Here is a 19,270-nt window from a genome sequence, read left to right on the forward strand (position 1 = left end):
CCCCCATTACACTAGCCTACTCTACAACACATTACCCCCCATTACACTAGCCTACTCTACAACACATTACCCCCCCATTACACTAACCTACACTACTACATTACCACCCCCCCATTACACTAACCTACACTACTACATTACCACCCCCCCATTACACTAACCTACACTACTACATTACCACCCCCCCATTACACTAACCTACACTACTACATTACCACCCCCCCATTACACTAACCTACACTACAACACATTACCACCCCCCCCCCCCATTACACCAACCTACACTACTACATTACCACACCCCCATTACACTAACCTACACTACAACACATTACCACCCCCCCATTACACTAACCTACACTACAACATTACCACACACACTGAATTACTTTCCTCTACACATCACCACAGTCAGACGGCAGTCAGACGGCTCGTTTCTATGACAACAGACCTTTCTGTGGTTCCCTCCCAGGTGAAGAGTGTCCACTGTAAAGCAGGAGAGACGGTTGGAGAGGGAGACCTTCTGGTCCAACTGGAGTAGGATCTAACCTACGACCTCTAACCTCTGCCCTCCCACCTCTGACCTCGCTCGTCAGGGATTGGCTTCGAAGTCCGGTTGAAGGAATTCTGGGACAAAGGAATGAACAGGATACTAGTAGACTAGATGGACCGTTCCCCAGTCTCTCCTTGTTGTTTTGTTCTGATGTAGGCTACACTCTCCAGTATTGGCTTCTGGGATTCGCTCATTCTAGGAATTTTCCTCTGAAAAAAAATGAAAAACAAGATGGACGCTGTGGACCTGTTTTAGTGCCTTCAGTCTCTGAAAGGAGCATTGTCCTGTTAAATATGATGAATACTGTATATATCACTTAGCTACATGTCACTAATCATGTGTAATGTTCTTCCTCACTAGCCTGGTCTCAGATCTGTTTGTGCCATTTTGCCTGGACGTCTGGGACCAGGCTAGCGCCTCTCATTTCAACGTAATGAAACACTTGTGTATCAGAGTTGAAATGTTGAATAGTTGAAATGTGGACTCATATTTACTGCGGTATTGTGTTGGGAGGAAAGGGCAATCATCACCTTGTAAATGAAGGAGCTCAACTCAATCCAAACCACATTGCAGTATTTACACAGTATCTCTTTTTTCCAATGGTCAAATTAACACAGACTGGTCTTGGGTACTGTATGGAAACCTACAACTACTACCAGGGCGACCCCTCTCACAAGTATCCTTTCACTTTTCAGAATTAGAAGTGTGTGTGTGTGGTCACGGGATGAATATATGAAATAAAGGATTTGAAGAAAAAAATCAATCTTCCCCAGTTGGGATTAGAACTCACAACCATTGAACTATGAGCCAACTGTAGCAGAGTCACCAATCAGTCAAGTTAACATGACCACTGTCATCTATTTCTTGTTACGATGGATGTAGCTACGAATACAGTTGAAGTGGGAAGTTTACACACACCTTCAGCCAAATACATTCTAACTCAGTTTTTCACAATTCTTGACATTTAATCCTAGTAAAAATTCCCTGTTTTAGGTCCGTTAGGATCACCACTTTATTTTAAGAATGTGAAATGTCAGAATAATAGTAGAGAGAATGATTTATTTCAGCTTTTATTTATTTCATCGCATTCTCAGTGGGTCAGAAGTTTACATACACTCAATTAGTATTTGGTAGCATTGCCTTTAAATTGTTTAACCTGGGTCAAATGTTTCGGGTAGCCTTCCACAAGTTGGGTGAATTGTGGCCCGTTCCTCCTGACGGAGCTGGTGTAACTGAGTCAGGTTTGTAGGCCTTCTTGCTCGCACACGCTTTTTCAGTTCTGCCCACACATTTTCTATGGGATTGAGGTCAGGGCTTTGTGATGGCCACTCCAATACCTTGACTTTGTTGTCCTTAAGCCATTTTTCCACAAATTTGGAAGTATGCTTGGGGTCATTGTCCATTTGGAAGACCCATTTGCGACCAAGATTTAACTTCCTGACTGATGTCTGGAGATGTTGCTTCAATATATCCACATAACTTTCCATCCTCATGATGCCATCTATTTTGTGAAGTGCAACAGTCCGTCCCGCAGCAAAGCACCCCCACAACATGATGCTGCCACCCCCGTGATTCACGGTTGCGATGGTGTTCTTCGGCTTGCAAGCCTCCCCCTTTTCCCTCCAAACATAACGATGGTCATTACGGCCAAACAGTTCTATTTTCGTTTCATCAGACCAGAGGACATTTCTCCAGAAAGTACGATATTTGTCCCCGTGTGCAGTTGCAAACTGTAGTCTTGCTTTTTTATGGTGGTTTTGGAGCAGTGGCTTCTTCCTTGCGGCCTTTCAGGTTATGTCGATATAGGACTCGTTTTACTGTGGATATATATACTTTTCCTCCAGCATCTTCACAAGGTCCTTTGCTGTTGTTCTGGGATTGTTTTGCACTTTTCGCACTAAAGTACGTTCATCTCTAGGAGACAGAACATGTCACCTTCCTGATTGGTATGACGGCTGCATGGTCCCATGGTGTTTATACTTGTGTACTATTGTTTGTACAGATGAACGTGGTACCTTCAGGCGTTTGGAAATTGCTCCCAAGGATGAACCAGACTTGTGGAGGTCTACAATTTTTTTTGAGGTCTTGGCTCAGACATCATGATTTTCCCATGATGTCAAGCAAAGAGGCACTGAGTTTGTAGGTAGGCCTTGAAATACATCCACAGGTACACCAATTAGCCTATCAGAAGTTTCTAAAGCCATGACATAATTTTCTGGAATGTTCCAAGCTGTTTAAAGCACAGTCAACTTGGTGTATGTAAACTTCTGACCCACTGGAATTGTAATACAGTGAATTATAAGTGAAATAATCTGTCTCTAAACAATTATTGGAAAAATGACTTGTGTCATGCACAAAGTAGATGTCGTAACCAACTTGCCAAAACTATAGTTTGTTAACAAGAAATTTGTGGAGTGGTTGAAAAACGAGTTTTAATGACTCCAACCGAAGTGTATGTAAACATCCGACTTCAACTGTCTATACGTATCATTTTGTATTTTTCTTGGTATACCAGATTGATGTGTATGAAACGGTAAGCTAAAACGTTGAATTTGGTCATGTGCAGGTATGTGCCTTGACTGCCTTTTGTATGTTGTGTAGCGTCAGTATTCAAGGAAGCATCATGCTAAATATATTGGCCCACTCCACAACCTGCATCTAGAAGGGAGTGGATTACCTACTGAACCCCTCCCTTTGATGACGTAGGGGCGCCTCTACATCACCATGTCAATGGTAGAGTTGAACCACTAGGGACAAGGAGCTAGATTTAATACTGAAAGACCTGAATATATCACTTTTGCAACAAACTGTCAAAATGAAGACCAGGGTTGATGTGTTTCACTATAACTAAGCCTAAAACATCCTGTTTTTTGTCTTGAAAGTTACTCTTTAAATACTGTAGGGACTGGTAGAGGGACTGGACGTACTGTGGGGACTGGTAGAGGGACTGGACGTACTGTGGGGACTGGTAGAGGGGCTGGTCACACTGTAGGGACTGGTAGAGGGGTTGGACTTACTGTAGGGACTGGTAGAGGTGCTGGACGTACTGTGGGGACTGGTAGAGGGGTTGGACGTACTGTGGGGACTGGTAGAGGGGTTGGACGTACTGTGGGGACTGGTAGAGGGGTTGGACGTACTGTGGGGACTGGTAGAGGGGTTGGACGTACTGTGGGGACTGGTAGAGGGGTTGGACGTACTGTGGGGACTGGTAGAGGGGTTGGGCGTACTGTGGGGACTGGTAGAGGGGTTGGACGTACTGTGGGGACTGGTAGAGGGGTTGGACGTACTGTAGGGACTGGTAGAGGGACTGGACGTACTGTGGGGACTGGTAGAGGGACTGGACGTACTGTGGGGACTGGTAGAGGGACTGGACGTACTGTGGGGACTGGTAGAGGGACTGGGCGTACTGTGGGGACTGGTAGAGGGACTGGACATACTGTGGGGACTGGTAGAGGGACTGGACGTACTGTGGGGACTGGTAGAGGGACATACTGTAGGGACTGGTAGAGGGGCTGGACGTACTGTGGGGACTGGTAGAGGGACTGGACGTACTGTAGGGACTGGTAGAGGGGTTGGAAGTACTGTGGGGACTGGTAGAGGGGTTGGACGTACTGTAGGGACTGGTAGAGGGACATACTGTAGGGACTGGTAGAGGGGCTGGACGTACTGTAGGGACTGGTAGAGGGGCTGGACGTACTGTAGGGACTGGTAGAGGGGTTGGAAGTACTGTGGGGACTGGTAGAGGGACATACTGTAGGGACTGGTAGAGGGGCTGGACGTACTGTAGGGACTGGTAGAGGGGCTGGACGTACTGTAGGGACTGGTAGAGGGGCTGGACGTACTGTAGGGACTGGTAGAGGGGCTGGACGTACTGTGGGGACTGGTAGAGGGACTGGACATACTGTGGGGACTGGTAGAGGGACTGGACGTACTGTGGGGACTGGTAGAGGGACTGGACGTACTGTGGGGACTGGTAGAGGGACTGGACGTACTGTAGGGACTGGTAGGGGGGTTGGAAGTACTGTGGGGACTGGTAGAGGGACATACTGTAGGGACTGGTAGAGGGGCTGGACGTACTGTGGGGACTGGTAGAGGGACTGGACATACTGTGGGGACTGGTAGAGGGACTGGACATACTGTGGGGACTGGTAGAGGGACTGGACGTACTGTAGGGACTGGTAGAGGGGTTGGAAGTACTGTGGGGACTGGTAGAGGGACATACTGTAGGGACTGGTAGAGGGGCTGGGCGTACTGTGGGGACTGGTAGAGGGGCTGGACATACTGTAGGGACTGGTAGAGGGGTTGGGCGTACTGTAGGGACTGGTAGAGGGGCTGGATGTATCGATCTCTCTCCCCACACACTCGCTCTCCCTCATACATCCCAGTGGGTCTTATAGATCGGTTTTGGTTCTATATTGCCTGTGCTTATGTCCCAAATGGCACTCTATGGGCCCTGGTCAAAAGTAGTGCACTTCATAGGATGCTGCTTGTCAGCGTGTGGTGCTTCCATCCCACACTGAGGATGATACATGTACTGTAATGGTGAAACCCCCGACCAGAAGTCCCAGATCTGTTTTGTGCTGTAAAGCCAACTCCTATTGGCATCATGTCATGTGTAGTTGACTAAACAGATCTGGGACTCAGTCTACTGATGACCTCCTGTTGAAGGCAGAACAGCTTGAGACGGCCCTGGCCCAAAGTAGTCCACTATATAAGGAGTAGATTGGCTGCTCGGTGTCAAAGTTCAAAGATCAGGACTCGCAGTACAGCAGAGCTCTGAATGAGACGCCAGGCTTTAAGGAATGTAGACCTACACCTCTAAATCATGATGTGTTTCTACTTGTTGTTTGGAGCTCATTTTGTAATAAAAAAAAGAGATGATTGGAACGATGTTGAACGACACGGTCTGACGCAGATGTACCCAAGCTGAACCACAGAATAAAATTCATTCTTTTACATTTCAACAGTTTTCTTCAACATATTTCTACTAATCATAAACTAAATATGTCCCCGTGGAACAATGTATTCAGTGACTGAAGGCATGTCCCCGTGGAACAATGTATTCAGTGACTGAAGGCATGTCCCCGTGGAACAATGTATTCAGTGACTGAAGGCATGTCCCCGTGGAACAATGTATTCAGTGACTGAAGGCATGTCCCCGTGGAACAATGTATTCAGTGACTGAAGGCATGTCCCCGTGGAACAATGTATTCAGTGACTGAAGGCATGTCCCCGTGGAACAATGTATTCAGTGACTGAAGGCATGTCCCCGTGGAACAATGTATTCAGTGACTGAAGGCATGTCCCCGTGGAACAATGTATTCAGTGACTGAAGGCATGTCCCCGTGGAACAATGTATTCAGTGACTGAAGGCATGTCCCCGTGGAACAATGTATTCAGTGACTGAAGGCATGTCCCCGTGGAACAATGTATTCAGTGACTGAAGGCATGTCCCCGTGGAACAATGTATTCAGTGACTGAAGGCATGTCCCCGTGGAACAATGTATTCAGTGACTGAAGGCATGTCCCCGTGGAACAATGTATTCAGTGACTGAAGGCATGTCCCCGTGGAACAATGTATTTAGTCACTGAAGGCATGTCCCCGTGGAACAATGTATTCAGTGACTGAAGGCATGTGGTGTCCTTTTCACAGAGCACTGTGGTTGGCTTAACTCAGGGGTCAGGTAGGTGCTGGGGGGGGGGGGCATCGTCATGGTTACCAGATGCACACTGTTTTGATTGGAGGTACTTCACTCAGAACCAAAAACATCAGGAAGCATCTGAAAAGCAGTCTCTTCTCTCGTTATGTTCCATTCAAACAACACCCTCTGCTGCTCTTCAGTTTTCACTCCAACAACACCCTGTTCTGCTCTTCAGTTTTCACTCCAACAACACCCTCTGCTGCTTTTCAGTTTTCACTCCAACAACACCCTCTGCTACTCTTCAGTTTTCACTCCAACAACACCCTGTTCTGCTCTTCAGTTTTCACTCCAACAACACCCTGTTCTGCTCTTCAGTTTTCACCCTAACAACACCCTCTGCTACTCTTCAGCTTTCACTCCAACAACACCCTCTGCTACTCTTCAGTTTTCACCCTAACAACACCCTCTGCTACTCTTCAGTTTTCACTCCAACAACACCCTGTTCTGCTCTTCAGTTTTCACTCCAACAACACCCTCTGCTGCTCTTCAGTTTTCACTCCAACAACACCCTCTGCTGCTCCTCAGTTTTCACTCCAACAACACGCTCTGCTGCTCTTCAGTTTTCACTCCAACAACACCCTCTGCTGCTCTTCAGTTTTCACTCCAACAACACCCTGTTCTGCTCTTCAGTTTTCACTCCAACAACACCCTGTTCTGCTCTTCAGTTTTCACCCTAACAACACCCTCTGCTACTCTTCAGCTTTCACTCCAACAACACCCTCTGCTGCTCTTCAGTTTTCACTCCAACAACACCCTCTGCTGCTCTTCAGTTTTCACTCCAACAACACCCTGTTCTGCTCTTCAGTTTTCACTCCAACAACACGCTCTGCTGCTCTTCAGTTTTCACTCCAACAACACCCTGTTCTGCTCTTCAGTTTTCACTCCAACAACACCCTCTGCTACTCTTCAGTTTTCACCCTAACAACACCCTCTGCTACTCTTCAGTTTTCACTCCAACAACACCCTCTGCTGCTCTTCAGTTTTCACCCTAACAACACCCTCTGCTACTCTTCAGTTTTCACTCCAACAACACCCTCTGCTGCTCTTCAGTTTTCACTCCAACAACACCCTGTTCTGCTCTTCAGCTTTCACTCCAACAACACCCTCTGCTACTCTTCAGTTTTCACTCCAACAACACCCTCTGCTGCTCTTCAGTTTTCACTCCAACAACACCCTGTTCTGCTCTTCAGTTTTCACTCCAACAACACCCTCTGCTGCTCTTCAGTTTTCACTCCAACAACACCCTGTTCTGCTCTTCAGCTTTCACTCCAACAACACCCTCTGCTACTCTTCAGTTTTCACTCCAACAACACCCTGTTCTGCTCTTCAGCTTTCACTCCAACAACACCCTCTGCTGCTCTTCAGTTTTCACTCAGGCTACTTGCTGCTCTTCAGTTTTCACTCAGGCTACTTGCTGCTCTTCAGTTTTCACTCAGGCTACTTGCTGCTCTTCAGTTTTCACTCAGGCTACTTGCTGCTCTTCAGTTTTCTCTCAGGCTACTTGCTGTCACACATGAAGCCCTTTTACTGCCATCGGTGGTGTTATCAAAGATCATATGGATTCACTTCTCATAGAGATGCCAACCTGTACTAAAATTGATGGACCTGACAGGAGAGACAGTGTTCTACTAGACACACATCATGATTTAACCTTTGTGTTTATCATGCTGGGAAGATGTAAAGCTGTTTTATAAATGACTCTGGGAAGATGTAAAGCTGTTTATAAATGACTCAGGGAAGATGTCAAGCTGTTTATAAATGACTCTGGGAAGATGTAAAGTTGTTTATAAATGACTCTGGGAAGATGTAAAGCTGTTTATAAATGACTCTGGGAAGATGTAAAGCTGTTTATAAATGACTGGGAAGATGTAAAGCTGCTTATAAATGACTCTGGGAAGATGTAAAGCTGTTTAAATGACTCTGGGAAGATGTAGAGCTGTTTATAAATGACTCTGGGAAGATGTAAAGCTGTTTATAAATGACTCTGGGAAGATGTAAAGCTGTTTATAAATGACCCTGAGAGACGTAAAGCTGTTTATAAATGACCCTGGGAAGACGTAAAGCTGTTTATAAATGACTCTGGGAGATGTAAAGCTGTTTATAAATGACTGGGAAGATGTAAAGCTGTTTATAAATGACTCTGGGAAGATGTAAAGCTGTTTATAAATGACTGGGAAGATGTAAAGCTGTTTATAAATGACTCTGGGAGATGTAAAGCTGTTTATAAATGACTCTGGGAAGATGTAAAGCTGTTTATAAATGACTCTGGGAAGATGTAAAGCTGTTTATAAATGACTCTGGGAAGATGTAAAGTGGTATATAAATGACTCTGGGAAGATGTAAAGCTGTTTATAAATGACTCTGGGAGGTGTAAAGCTGTTTATAAATGACTCTGGGAAGATGTAAAGCTGTTTATAAATGACTCTGGGAAGATGTAAAGCTGTTTATAAATGACTCTGGGAAGATGTAAAGCTGTTTATAAATGACTCTGGGAAGATGTAAAGCTGTTTTATAAATGACTCTGGGAAGATGTAAAGTTGTCTGTGATGCCTCTGCCATGTCTCAGAGTTGACAGGAAGGAATCCTATTCCAATATGAATAATTCATCTGTTAATGCGTTACCACATACTTTAGGCTACTCCAAACTAACCACGGGTCAGTGGCGTACTATTCAAGCTCTTCAGAAGGAGACGGCTTGTGTTTTGTATTGAAACTTGATCTCAGTCTGCATCCCAAACAGCAACCTGTTCCCTGTGCAGTCCACTAGTTTTGACCAGGGCCCATCAGGTTCTGGTCCAAAGTAGTGCACTATGTAGGGAATAGGGTGCCATTTGGGATGCATTCTGAATTGTCATTGTGAACAGCTAATGTAAGAAGGTATTAGTGTTATGGACTGTCACTGTTCTGAACTGTGCTCCTGTCTGTCATCATAGTAATTAGAAAGGTCTATTTATCCCGACTGTGAGGACTGCAGCTTCCTGACAGGAGTGTTGCTCCAGGCTACATAGTAGATCACATCAGATCAGTGCCATCTATCACAGCTCCCTGTAAGCAGAGTCCTATATATATAGAGAAATGGCTGTGCCTCACACATCCTTCCTGCTACATCAGACCACCACACACAGATCTGGAAATCTCGTTTTATTACATCAAGGCTGTCAAAACACAGGAAACTGGCAAATCTCTCCCTCTCTCTTGCTCTCCATCCTCACCCCCTGTCCATCGTCTACCCCTCACCCACTCTCCCCTCACCCACACTCTCCCCTCACCCACACTCTACCCCTCACCCACACTCTACCCCTCACCCACACTCTACCCCTCACCCACACATTTACACACAGCAACGTCTCCCAGTCCTCCATTCAAACTCCCAAAACGAGGCCACACAACCCTCTCTCTCTTATGTCGGTCTCTCGTTGTTGTAACATAACAAAGTTAGGCCTCAGTTGAAGCCTCAGACCGTAGTGACTCTCATGACCAGCTCCCGGCTGCTGTTGCTGGGCTGCGGAGGCTGGGGATGGACTTGAGTGGGGCGGGACTCCTGCTGCGTTGTCCAGAGGTGCTGGGTGAGCAGGTGGAGGATGTTGTACGCACAGTGGTGGTCTGGCAGGGATGGTGGCCCCTGCTCCGACATTGAGTCCTGCGTCGTCACCGTCGTCAGGCTGGCGGTTGCGGCTGTGGTCACGGTATAGCCAGGCGCGGAGGCGGCCACCGCGGCCATGAGGGAGGAGGTGGAGGGGGAGACCATGTCATCCCCCGGCTCTGCCCCGGGAGGAGCACTCGTCCTGGGGTTGGGCAGGGCCAGGTGCCTGGGCGTCAGCCTGGATCTCTGGTGGTCCTCAGTGTCTTTGATCTTGTCGTAGTTGAGCACCTTCCACTGCTGGTTCACTGCCTGCCAGCGGTTAAAGATCCTGAACACTGCAGGGCCTTCATGGACGATCAGCGCTTGAACGAGAGAGAAGAAGAGGGGGAGGTTGTCAGTTACACATGAATACATCCTGAATCCAACATGTTGGTAGTGTTGGTTAATCACACAGTGAGTCCTCCAGAGCTCTGTCTGGGGAGTCATATATGTCCCACCTCAAGTGTCCTGATTGGAGAAGAGGGAATGAAGGAAGACGAGAGGAGGAGGGAGGTGTATTCCATAGGGGACTACGGTGCAAACAAGTAGAATCCCCTGGCTTGTGTATCTTTTCCCCCCCAATAAATCAACCAAGGAAGAAGAAGAGGAGGAGGAGTTCCTCTGTGTGCCGGCCTCACCGATGCAGACGAGGTCCATGAATCCGTACATGGCGTAGCAGATCTGGAAGAGCAGGTCCTGGCGCTGCCACTTGGCCGAGGGGCTGAGGGACGACCACACCAGCCAGGAGATAGAGGACATGAGGAACAGGCTGCCCAGCACGGCTGCTGCTATCTGGACCTTCTCTATCACTGTCAGAGAGATGGCCTGCCACTGGAGGGAGAGGAGGAGGGATGGGGAGGAGGGAGAGGGGGGAGAGGGGGAGGGGGAGGGAGGTGGAGAGAAGGGAGGGAGGTGGAGAGAAGGGGGGAGAGGGAGGAAGGGGGGAGAGGGAGGGAGGGGGAGGTGGAGGGAGGGGGAGGTGGAGAGAAGGGGGGGGAGGGAGAGGGAGAGAAGGGAGGGAGGTGGAGAGAAGGGGGAAGGGGGAGAGGGAGGAAGGGGGAGAGAGAGAGGGAGGGAGGGAGGGAGGAGAGAGGGAGAGGGAGGGAGGAGAGAGGGAGGGAGGGAGGAGAGAGGGAGAGGGAGGGGGAGAGAAGGGGGAGAGGGAGAGGGAGGGGGAGAGAAGGGAGGGAGGGAGAGAGAGGTGGATGAGGGAGGGGAGGAGGATGGAGGAGGGAGGGGGAGAGAGAGGGAGGAGGGAGGGGGAGAGAGAGGGAGGAAGAGAGAGTACATCATCATCCCATACTATTCATACACACTATACACTAGTATTAACCCTCTCTCTCTCTCTCTCTGCAGTGCTGTGTGATATACACCCAATTAGAGCTCTCCTCTTCATCCCCTAAAACCCTCCCCCCTGACTCAAGTCCAAGAGCTGGCGAGTCCCATCACAGCTGTCCCTACCTGGAGCGGGTTATTGGTGCTGATGGCTACCACGTGGTATTTGTAGTAGCAGAGCTCACAGCTCCAGGAGCCCCTCTCACTGATCCACTTGATGAGGCAGGGCTCATGGGTGCAGCGGACAGACCCACTGCAGCGACACGGGCTCAGCAGCTCCCCCTGTGGGACACAAAGGAAAATGCTGCTATTGGTTTGTCTTACAGTGAGCCAGCTGAGTGTCGGTCAGGGTGCTGACCAGTGATTTACATATCCACTAGATGAACAACAGGGGGCGCTGTATTGAAGCCATCGCCCCTCCATCTTGACACTCCGACACCGGTGTCAAAAATATTGTGGAATCTAAAGAAATGCATGTATTAATGTCTACATTAGTTTTACCATGTTTATTCTATCACAGCCTTAATGCAGACTTTTAAATTATATTATGTGAGATAAACATATCATATATAAAAACATTTTCCTTAAAGTATATATTTGTTACATTACTAAAACAAAAACTACTTATATACATGTCATTTTGTCCTCATTGAAATACTGTAGACTTCCCTTCATTCTTATGGACGTCTGTTCCTACTGGGGAGCACCAATATGGCCGACACATGGCTTCAAAGCCTCTCATTGGCCAATACGTAGCATCAGCAATCCAGGGTTTATATACATAATTGGCGCTGCCACAGGGTTAATCTGGCACCGTATTCTCTATATAGTGCGTCACTTTTAGCCAGAGCAGGAGTAGTGCACAATGTAGGGAATAGGGAGCCACGTTATCTCTACATGTCCTGTGCACCACAGCTCTGGAGAACGGTGGATCTGGAGCCTTGTCTCTAGAGTTACCAGTAACGTGCCCTTCAGTTCTACACCCACAGCTCTGGAGAACAGTCGATCTGGAGCCTTGTCTCTAGAGTTACCAGTAACGTGCCCTTCAGTTCTACACCCACAGCTCTGGAGAATGGTCGATCTGGAGCCTTGTCTCTAGAGTTACCAGTAACGTGCCCTTCAGTTCTACACCCACAGCTCTGGAGAATGGTCGATCTGGAGCCTTGTCTCTAGAGTTACCAGTAACGTGCCCTTCAGTTCTACACCCACAGCTCTGGAGAATGGTCGATCTGGAGCCTTGTCTCTAGAGTTACCAGTAACGTGCCCTTCAGTTCTACACCCACAGCTCTGGAGAACAGTCGATCTGGAGCCTTGTCTCTAGAGTTACCAGTAACGTGCCCTTCAGTTCTACACCCACAGCTCTGGAGAATGGTCGATCTGGAGCCTTGTCTCTAGAGTTACCAGTAACGTGCCCTTCAGTTCTACACCCACAGCTCTGGAGAACAGTCGATCTGGAGCCTTGTCTCTAGAGTTACCAGTAACGTGCCCTTCAGTTCTACACCTACATGTCCCCACTGACTCTGTATCTGTCACAGTGTGGATTCTACAGCGTGTTTCCTCCAGACAGATAGACAGGGCTGTGGTTTCTGCTTTCTTACCTCCCAAAGCTCATGTAATCTGTTTGAACAGAGACCTCCTCAGAGATGAATCCTTAACGCTCTTATCTTGTTATGTGTGAAAGTTTGTGTGTAGAGTGCGTGTGTGTGAGCGTGTGTGATTCTCACATCAGTGCGTTCTACCGTGAACTTGTCATTTATAATCCTCTCAGAGAGAGTGATAGAGATTTATCAGCTCAGTGAGAGAAAGTGAGAGAGAGTGAGATGACACGTTAGTGTGTGACACTCGTTTAAAAAGCGTATTTTTATCATCAGTATTACCAATATAATGTATTTATTCTGGTTCCAGACATCTCACAGCTACCATGGTTATCATGGCCAGGCCACATCCTCTCTGGTTCCAGACATCTCACAGCTACCATGGTTATCATGACCAGGCCACATCCTCTCTGGTTCCAGACATCTCACAGCTACCATGGTTATCATGACCAGGCCACATCCTCTCTGGTTCCAGACATCTCACAGCTACCATGGTTATCATGGCCAGGCCACATCCTCTCTGGTTCTAGACATCTCACAGCTACCATGGTTATCATGACCAGGCCACATCCTCTCTGGTTCCAGACATCTCACAGCTACCATGGTTATCATGACCAGGCCACATCCTCTCTGGTTCCAGACATCTCACAGCTACCATGGTTATCATGACCAGGCCACATCCTCTCTGGTTCCAGACATCTCACAGCTACCATGGTTATCATGGCCAGGCCACATCCTCTCTGGTTCCAGACATCTCACAGCTACCATGGTTATCATGACCAGGCCACATCCTCTCTGGTTCTAGACATCTCACAGCTACCATGGTTATCATGACCAGGCCACATCCTCTCTGGTTCCAGACATCTCACAGCTACCATGGTTATCATGACCAGGCCACATCCTCTCTGGTTCCAGACATCTCACAGCTACCATGGTTATCATGGCCAGGCCACATCCTCTCTGGTTCTAGACATCTCACAGCTACCATGGTTATCATGACCAGGCCACATCCTCTCTGGTTCCAGACATCTCACAGCTACCATGGTTATCATGACCAGGCCACATCCTCTCTGGTTCCAGACATCTCACAGCTACCATGGTTATCATGACCAGGCCACATCCTCTCTGGTTCCAGACATCTCACAGCTACCATGGTTATCATGACCAGGCCACATCCTCTCTGGTTCCAGACATCTCACAGCTACCATGGTTATCATGACCAGGCCACATCCTCTCTGGTTCTAGACATCTCACAGCTACCATGGTTATCATGACCAGGCCACATCCTCTCTGGTTCTAGACATCTCACAGCTACCATGGTTATCATGACCAGGCCACATCCTCTCTGGTTCCAGACATCTCACAGCTACCATGGTTATCATGACCAGGCCACATCCTCTCTGGTTCCAGACATCTCACAGCTACCATGGTTATCATGACCAGGCCACATCCTCTCTGGTTCCAGACATCTCACAGCTACCATGGTTATCATGACCAGGCCACATCCTCTCTGGTTCCAGACATCTCACAGCTACCATGGTTATCATGACCAGGCCACATCCTCTCTGGTTCTAGACATCTCACAGCTACCATGGTTATCATGGCCAGGCCATATCCTCTCTGGTTCCAGACATCTCACAGCTACCATGGTTATCATGACCAGGCCACATCCTCTCTGGTTCCAGACATCTCACAGCTACCATGGTTATCATGACCAGGCCACATCCTCTCTGGTTCTAGACATCTCACAGCTACCATGGTTATCATGACCAGGCCACATCCTCTCTGGTTCCAGACATCTCACAGCTACCATGGTTATCATGACCAGGCCACATCCTCTCTGGTTCCAGACATCTCACAGCTACCATGGTTATCATGACCAGGCCACATCCTCTCTGGTTCCAGACATCTCACAGCTACCATGGTTATCATGACCAGGCCACATCCTCTCTGGTTCCAGACATCTCACAGCTACCATGGTTATCATGACCAGGCCACATCCTCTCTGGTTCCAGACATCTCACAGCTACCATGGTTATCATGACCAGGCCACATCCTCTCTGGTTCCAGACATCTCACAGCTACCATGGTTATCATGACCAGGCCACATCCTCTCTGGTTCCAGACATCTCACAGCTACCATGGTTATCATGACCAGGCCACATCCTCTCTGGTTCCAGACATCTCACAGCTACCATGGTTATCATGACCAGGCCACATCCTCTCTGGTTCCAGACATCTCACAGCTACCATGGTTATCATGACCAGGCCACATCCTCTCTGGTTCCAGACATCTCACAGCTACCATGGTTATCATGACCAGGCCACATCCTCTCTGGTTCTAGACATCTCACAGCTACCATGGTTATCATGACCAGGCCACATCCTCTCTGGTTCCAGACATCTCACAGCTACCATGGTTATCATGACCAGGCCACATCCTCTCTGGTTCCAGACATCTCACAGCTACCATGGTTATCTTGACCAGGCCACATCCTCTCTGGTCAGATGAATCCTTCACCAGGATCTTCTCTAATAAGAAGCAGGATCAACTATTTAAAGGGTCAGCAGTGATGGTGGGTAGTCTTGAATCTGCCAGGCTCACCATATCCAGGCTCACCATATCCAGGCTCACCATATCCAGGCTCACCATATCCAGACTCACCATATCCAGGCTCACCATATCCAGGCTCACCATATCCAGGCTCACCATATCCAGGCTCACCATATCCAGGCTCACCATATCCAGGCTCACCATATCCAGACTCACCATATCCAGGCTCACCATATCCAGGCTCACCATATCCAGGCTCACCATATCCAGGCTCACCATATCCAGGCTCACCATATCCAGGCTCACCATATCCAGGCTCACCATATCCAGGCTCAAATGTTGTTTTTCCTAAGGACCCATGCAACCTATTTTATTAGAGAGATACAGACACACAGAGAGAGACACAGAGAGAGAGACACAGAGAGAGAGACACAGAGAGAGACACAGAGACACAGAGAGAGAGACACAGAGAGACACAGAGAGAGAGATACACAGAGAGAGAGACACACAGAGAGAGAGACACACAGAGAGAGAGACACACAGAGAGAGAGACACAGAGAGAGAGACACAGAGAGAGAGACACAGAGAGACACAGAGAGAGACACAGAGAGACACAGAGAGAGAGAGACAGAGAGACACAGAGAGAGACACAGAGAGACACAGAGAGAGAGACACACAGAGAGACACAGAGAGACACAGAGAGACACAGAGAGACACAGAGAGAGAGACACAGAGAGACACAGAGAGAGAGATACACAGAGAGAGAGACACACAGAGAGAGAGACACACAGAGAGAGAGACACAGAGAGAGAGACACAGAGAGAGAGACACAGAGAGACACAGAGAGAGACACAGAGAGACACAGAGAGAGAGAGACAGAGAGACACAGAGAGAGACACAGAGAGACACAGAGAGAGAGACACACAGAGAGAGAGACACACAGAGAGACACAGAGAGACACAGAGAGACACAGAGAGACACAGAGAGGGCGGAAACAGACAGAGAGACAGAGAGACACAGAGAGACACAGAGAGACACAGAGAGACACAGAGAGACACAGAGAGGGCGGAAACAGACAGAGAGACACAGAGAGACACAGAGAGACACACAGAGACACAGAGACACAGAGAGACACAGAGAGACACAGAGAGACACAGAGAGAGACACAGAGACACAGAGAGACACAGAGAGACACAGAGAGACACAGAGAGACAGAGAGAGACACAGAGAGAGACACAGAGAGACACAGAGAGACACAGAGACACAGAGAGAGACACAGAGAGACACAGAGAGACACAGAGAGACACAGAGAGACACAGAGAGACACAGAGACACACAGAGACACACAGAGAGACACAGAGAGACACAGAGAGACACAGAGAGAGACACAGAGAGAGAGAGACACAGAGAGAGACACAGAGAGAGACACAGAGAGAGACACACAGAGAGACACAGAGAGACACAGAGAGACACAGAGAGAGAGACAGAGAGAGACACAGAGAGACACAGAGAGACACAGAGAGACACAGAGAGACACAGAGAGAGAGACAGAGAGAGACACAGAGAGACACAGAGAGACACAGAGAGACACAGAGACACAGAGAGACACAGAGAGACACAGAGAGACACAGAGACACACAGAGACACACAGAGAGACACAGATAGACACAGAGAGACACAGAGAGACACAGAGACACAGAGAGACACAGAGAGACACAGAGACACAGAGAGACACAGAGAGACACAGAGAGACACAGAGACACACAGAGACACACAGAGAGACACAGAGAGACACAGAGAGACACAGAGAGACACAGAGAGAGACAGAGAGAGACAGAGAGAGACAGAGAGACAGAGAGACAGACACAGAGAGACAGAGAGACACAGAGAGACACAGAGACACAGAGAGACACAGAGAGACACAGAGACACAGAGAGACACAGAGAGACACAGAGAGAGACACAGAGACACAGAGAGAGACACAGAGAGACACAGAGAGACACAGAGAGAGACACAGAGACACAGAGAGACACAGAGAGACAGAGAGAGACACAGAGACACAGAGAGAGACACAGAGAGACACAGAGAGACACAGAGAGAGACACAGAGACACAGAGAGACACAGAGAGACACAGAGAGAGACACAGAGACACAGAGAGAGACACAGAGAGACACAGAGAGACACAGAGAGAGACACAGAGACACAGAGAGACAGAGAGAGACACAGAGACACAGAGAGAGACACAGAGAGACACAGAGAGACACAGAGAGAGACACAGAGACACAGAGAGGGCGGAAACAGCCTTTCAAGAAGGTCATTCTCTTGCTTTCATGTTTCAGTTGTTGAAACACAAACACCCAGAAGAGCACTTTTCTAAAGCCAAACATCTATAATGACATCTCTCCTGTTCCTTTCTTCAGAGAAAGACAGGCAATTATCTAGACTCAATTTCACACTATCTATGTAATACAAACAGGTGGATACTACACAATAAAGACATAGAAAAGCTGGCCCTGGCTGGCAGATAAATGTATGTGTACCCAGTGCAGCCTGCTGTCTGGTAGTTAGGCTACAACAACGTGAGTTGAAAAGAGGTCTGAACCGGTACGTTGGTTATCCAACCTAATTCAACCTGAACCGCCCGGGGAACCGACTGTCCTGTACTGTCTGTGACAGGAATCAGACTAGCAGAGTAGGTCCAACAAGTGTCTGAAACAGGGTTTACATTCAATAACATATTAGACTAGGCTGAGTGAGAGAGGGGGGAGGAGGAGAGAGAGAGGGGGTGAGGAGAGAGAGGGGGAGGGAGAGAGGAGGGAGGAGAGAGAAGGGGTGGAGGAGAGAGAGAGTGGGGGAGGGAGGAGAGAGAGGGGGGAGGGAGAGGAGGGAGGAGAGAGAAGGGGTGGAGGAGAGAGAGAGGGGGGAGGGAGGAGAGAGAGTGGGGGGAGAGAGAGAGGAGGGAGGAGAGAGAAGGGGTGGAGGAGAGAGAGTAGGGAGGAGAGAGAGAGGTCAGGAGGAGAGAGAGGAGGGAGAAGAGAGAGGGGGGGAGAGAGAGGGGGGGAGGAGAGAGAGAGGGGGAAGAGAGAGGAGAGAGGAGGGAGGAGAGAGAGAGGGGGGGAGGAGAGAGAGAGGGGGGGAGGAGAGAGGAGAGAGGAGGGAGGAGAGAGGAGGGGGGGGGGTATGAATGAATAGGAGACCTTTCAGATTGACAGACAGCATCACTGGTTCTCCTGAATGTGTTTTATTTCCTCCTCCTGCTCCCAGACTGAGCCAAAGCTTTAACACACTCTTTATACTGAGGATGCAGCTCAAATGGCACCCTAGGGGCCACCTTATGGGCCCTGGTCTAAAGTAGTGCACTAGATAGCAACTAGGGTGCCATTTGGGACACCTATGAATTTATCCTCAGCGCCAAAAAGCTTTCAGCAGCCTGCCACCCAGAGACAGGCTGACTGCAACTACCACTCCAGGCAGTAGTGTTCTATAATGTGATGTCATTTAGAGCAGACAGAGAGAGAGATGCTCTCTAGTTTTCTCCAACGGGCATCATACTAGTGTCTCCCTAAATGTCAACACAGGGACAGACCATGAGGATATGTCTTCATCACTGAAAGACTGTGTGAAGATGTGGCAAATTCAGGGGTCTTCAACTTTTTGTTACGCAAGGACCCCCGCCCAGGCAAACTGGCGACCCAGAGACCCCCCGCCCAGGCAAACTGGCGACCCAGAGACCCCCCGCCCAGGCAAACCGGCGACCCAGGGATCCCCGCCCAGGCAAACCCGCTGAGGGCATACAGACCCAGAGAACCCCCACCCAGGCAAATCGGCGACCCAGGAACCCCCGCCCAAGCAAACCGGTGAACCATGGACCCCCGCCCAGGTAAACTGGCGACCCAGAGACCCCCCGC

General features: G+C 48.8%; 2 protein-coding genes across 3 annotated transcripts in view; one reads left to right on the forward strand and one right to left on the reverse strand.

Moving 5' to 3' along the window:
• LOC139402519 (propionyl-CoA carboxylase alpha chain, mitochondrial-like) overlaps nucleotides 1–780 on the forward strand; it is a 50,661-nt gene extending 49,881 nt beyond the window's left edge. Inside the window, exon 21 of the mRNA XM_071146511.1 lies at nucleotides 473–780. Coding sequence (XP_071002612.1) covers nucleotides 473–541 — 69 coding nt within the window. The 3' untranslated portion in view covers nucleotides 542–780. The remainder of the gene's footprint in view (nucleotides 1–472) is intronic.
• Nucleotides 781–9,709: 8,929 nt separating this feature from the next.
• Nucleotides 9,710–19,270, reverse strand: part of LOC139402520 (E3 ubiquitin-protein ligase MARCHF4-like) — a 14,583-nt gene continuing 5,022 nt past the window's right edge. For both annotated transcript variants that reach the window (XM_071146512.1, XM_071146513.1), the window contains exons 3-5: nucleotides 11,339–11,494; nucleotides 10,516–10,708; nucleotides 9,710–10,200 (exon numbers count right to left, since the gene is read on the reverse strand). In XM_071146512.1, coding sequence (XP_071002613.1) covers nucleotides 9,710–10,200; nucleotides 10,516–10,708; nucleotides 11,339–11,494 — 840 coding nt within the window. The remainder of the gene's footprint in view (nucleotides 10,201–10,515; nucleotides 10,709–11,338; nucleotides 11,495–19,270) is intronic.

Source organism: Oncorhynchus clarkii, unplaced genomic scaffold, assembly GCF_045791955.1.
Source record: "Oncorhynchus clarkii lewisi isolate Uvic-CL-2024 unplaced genomic scaffold, UVic_Ocla_1.0 unplaced_contig_8910_pilon_pilon, whole genome shotgun sequence".
Taxonomy (NCBI): Eukaryota; Metazoa; Chordata; class Actinopteri; order Salmoniformes; family Salmonidae; genus Oncorhynchus; species Oncorhynchus clarkii.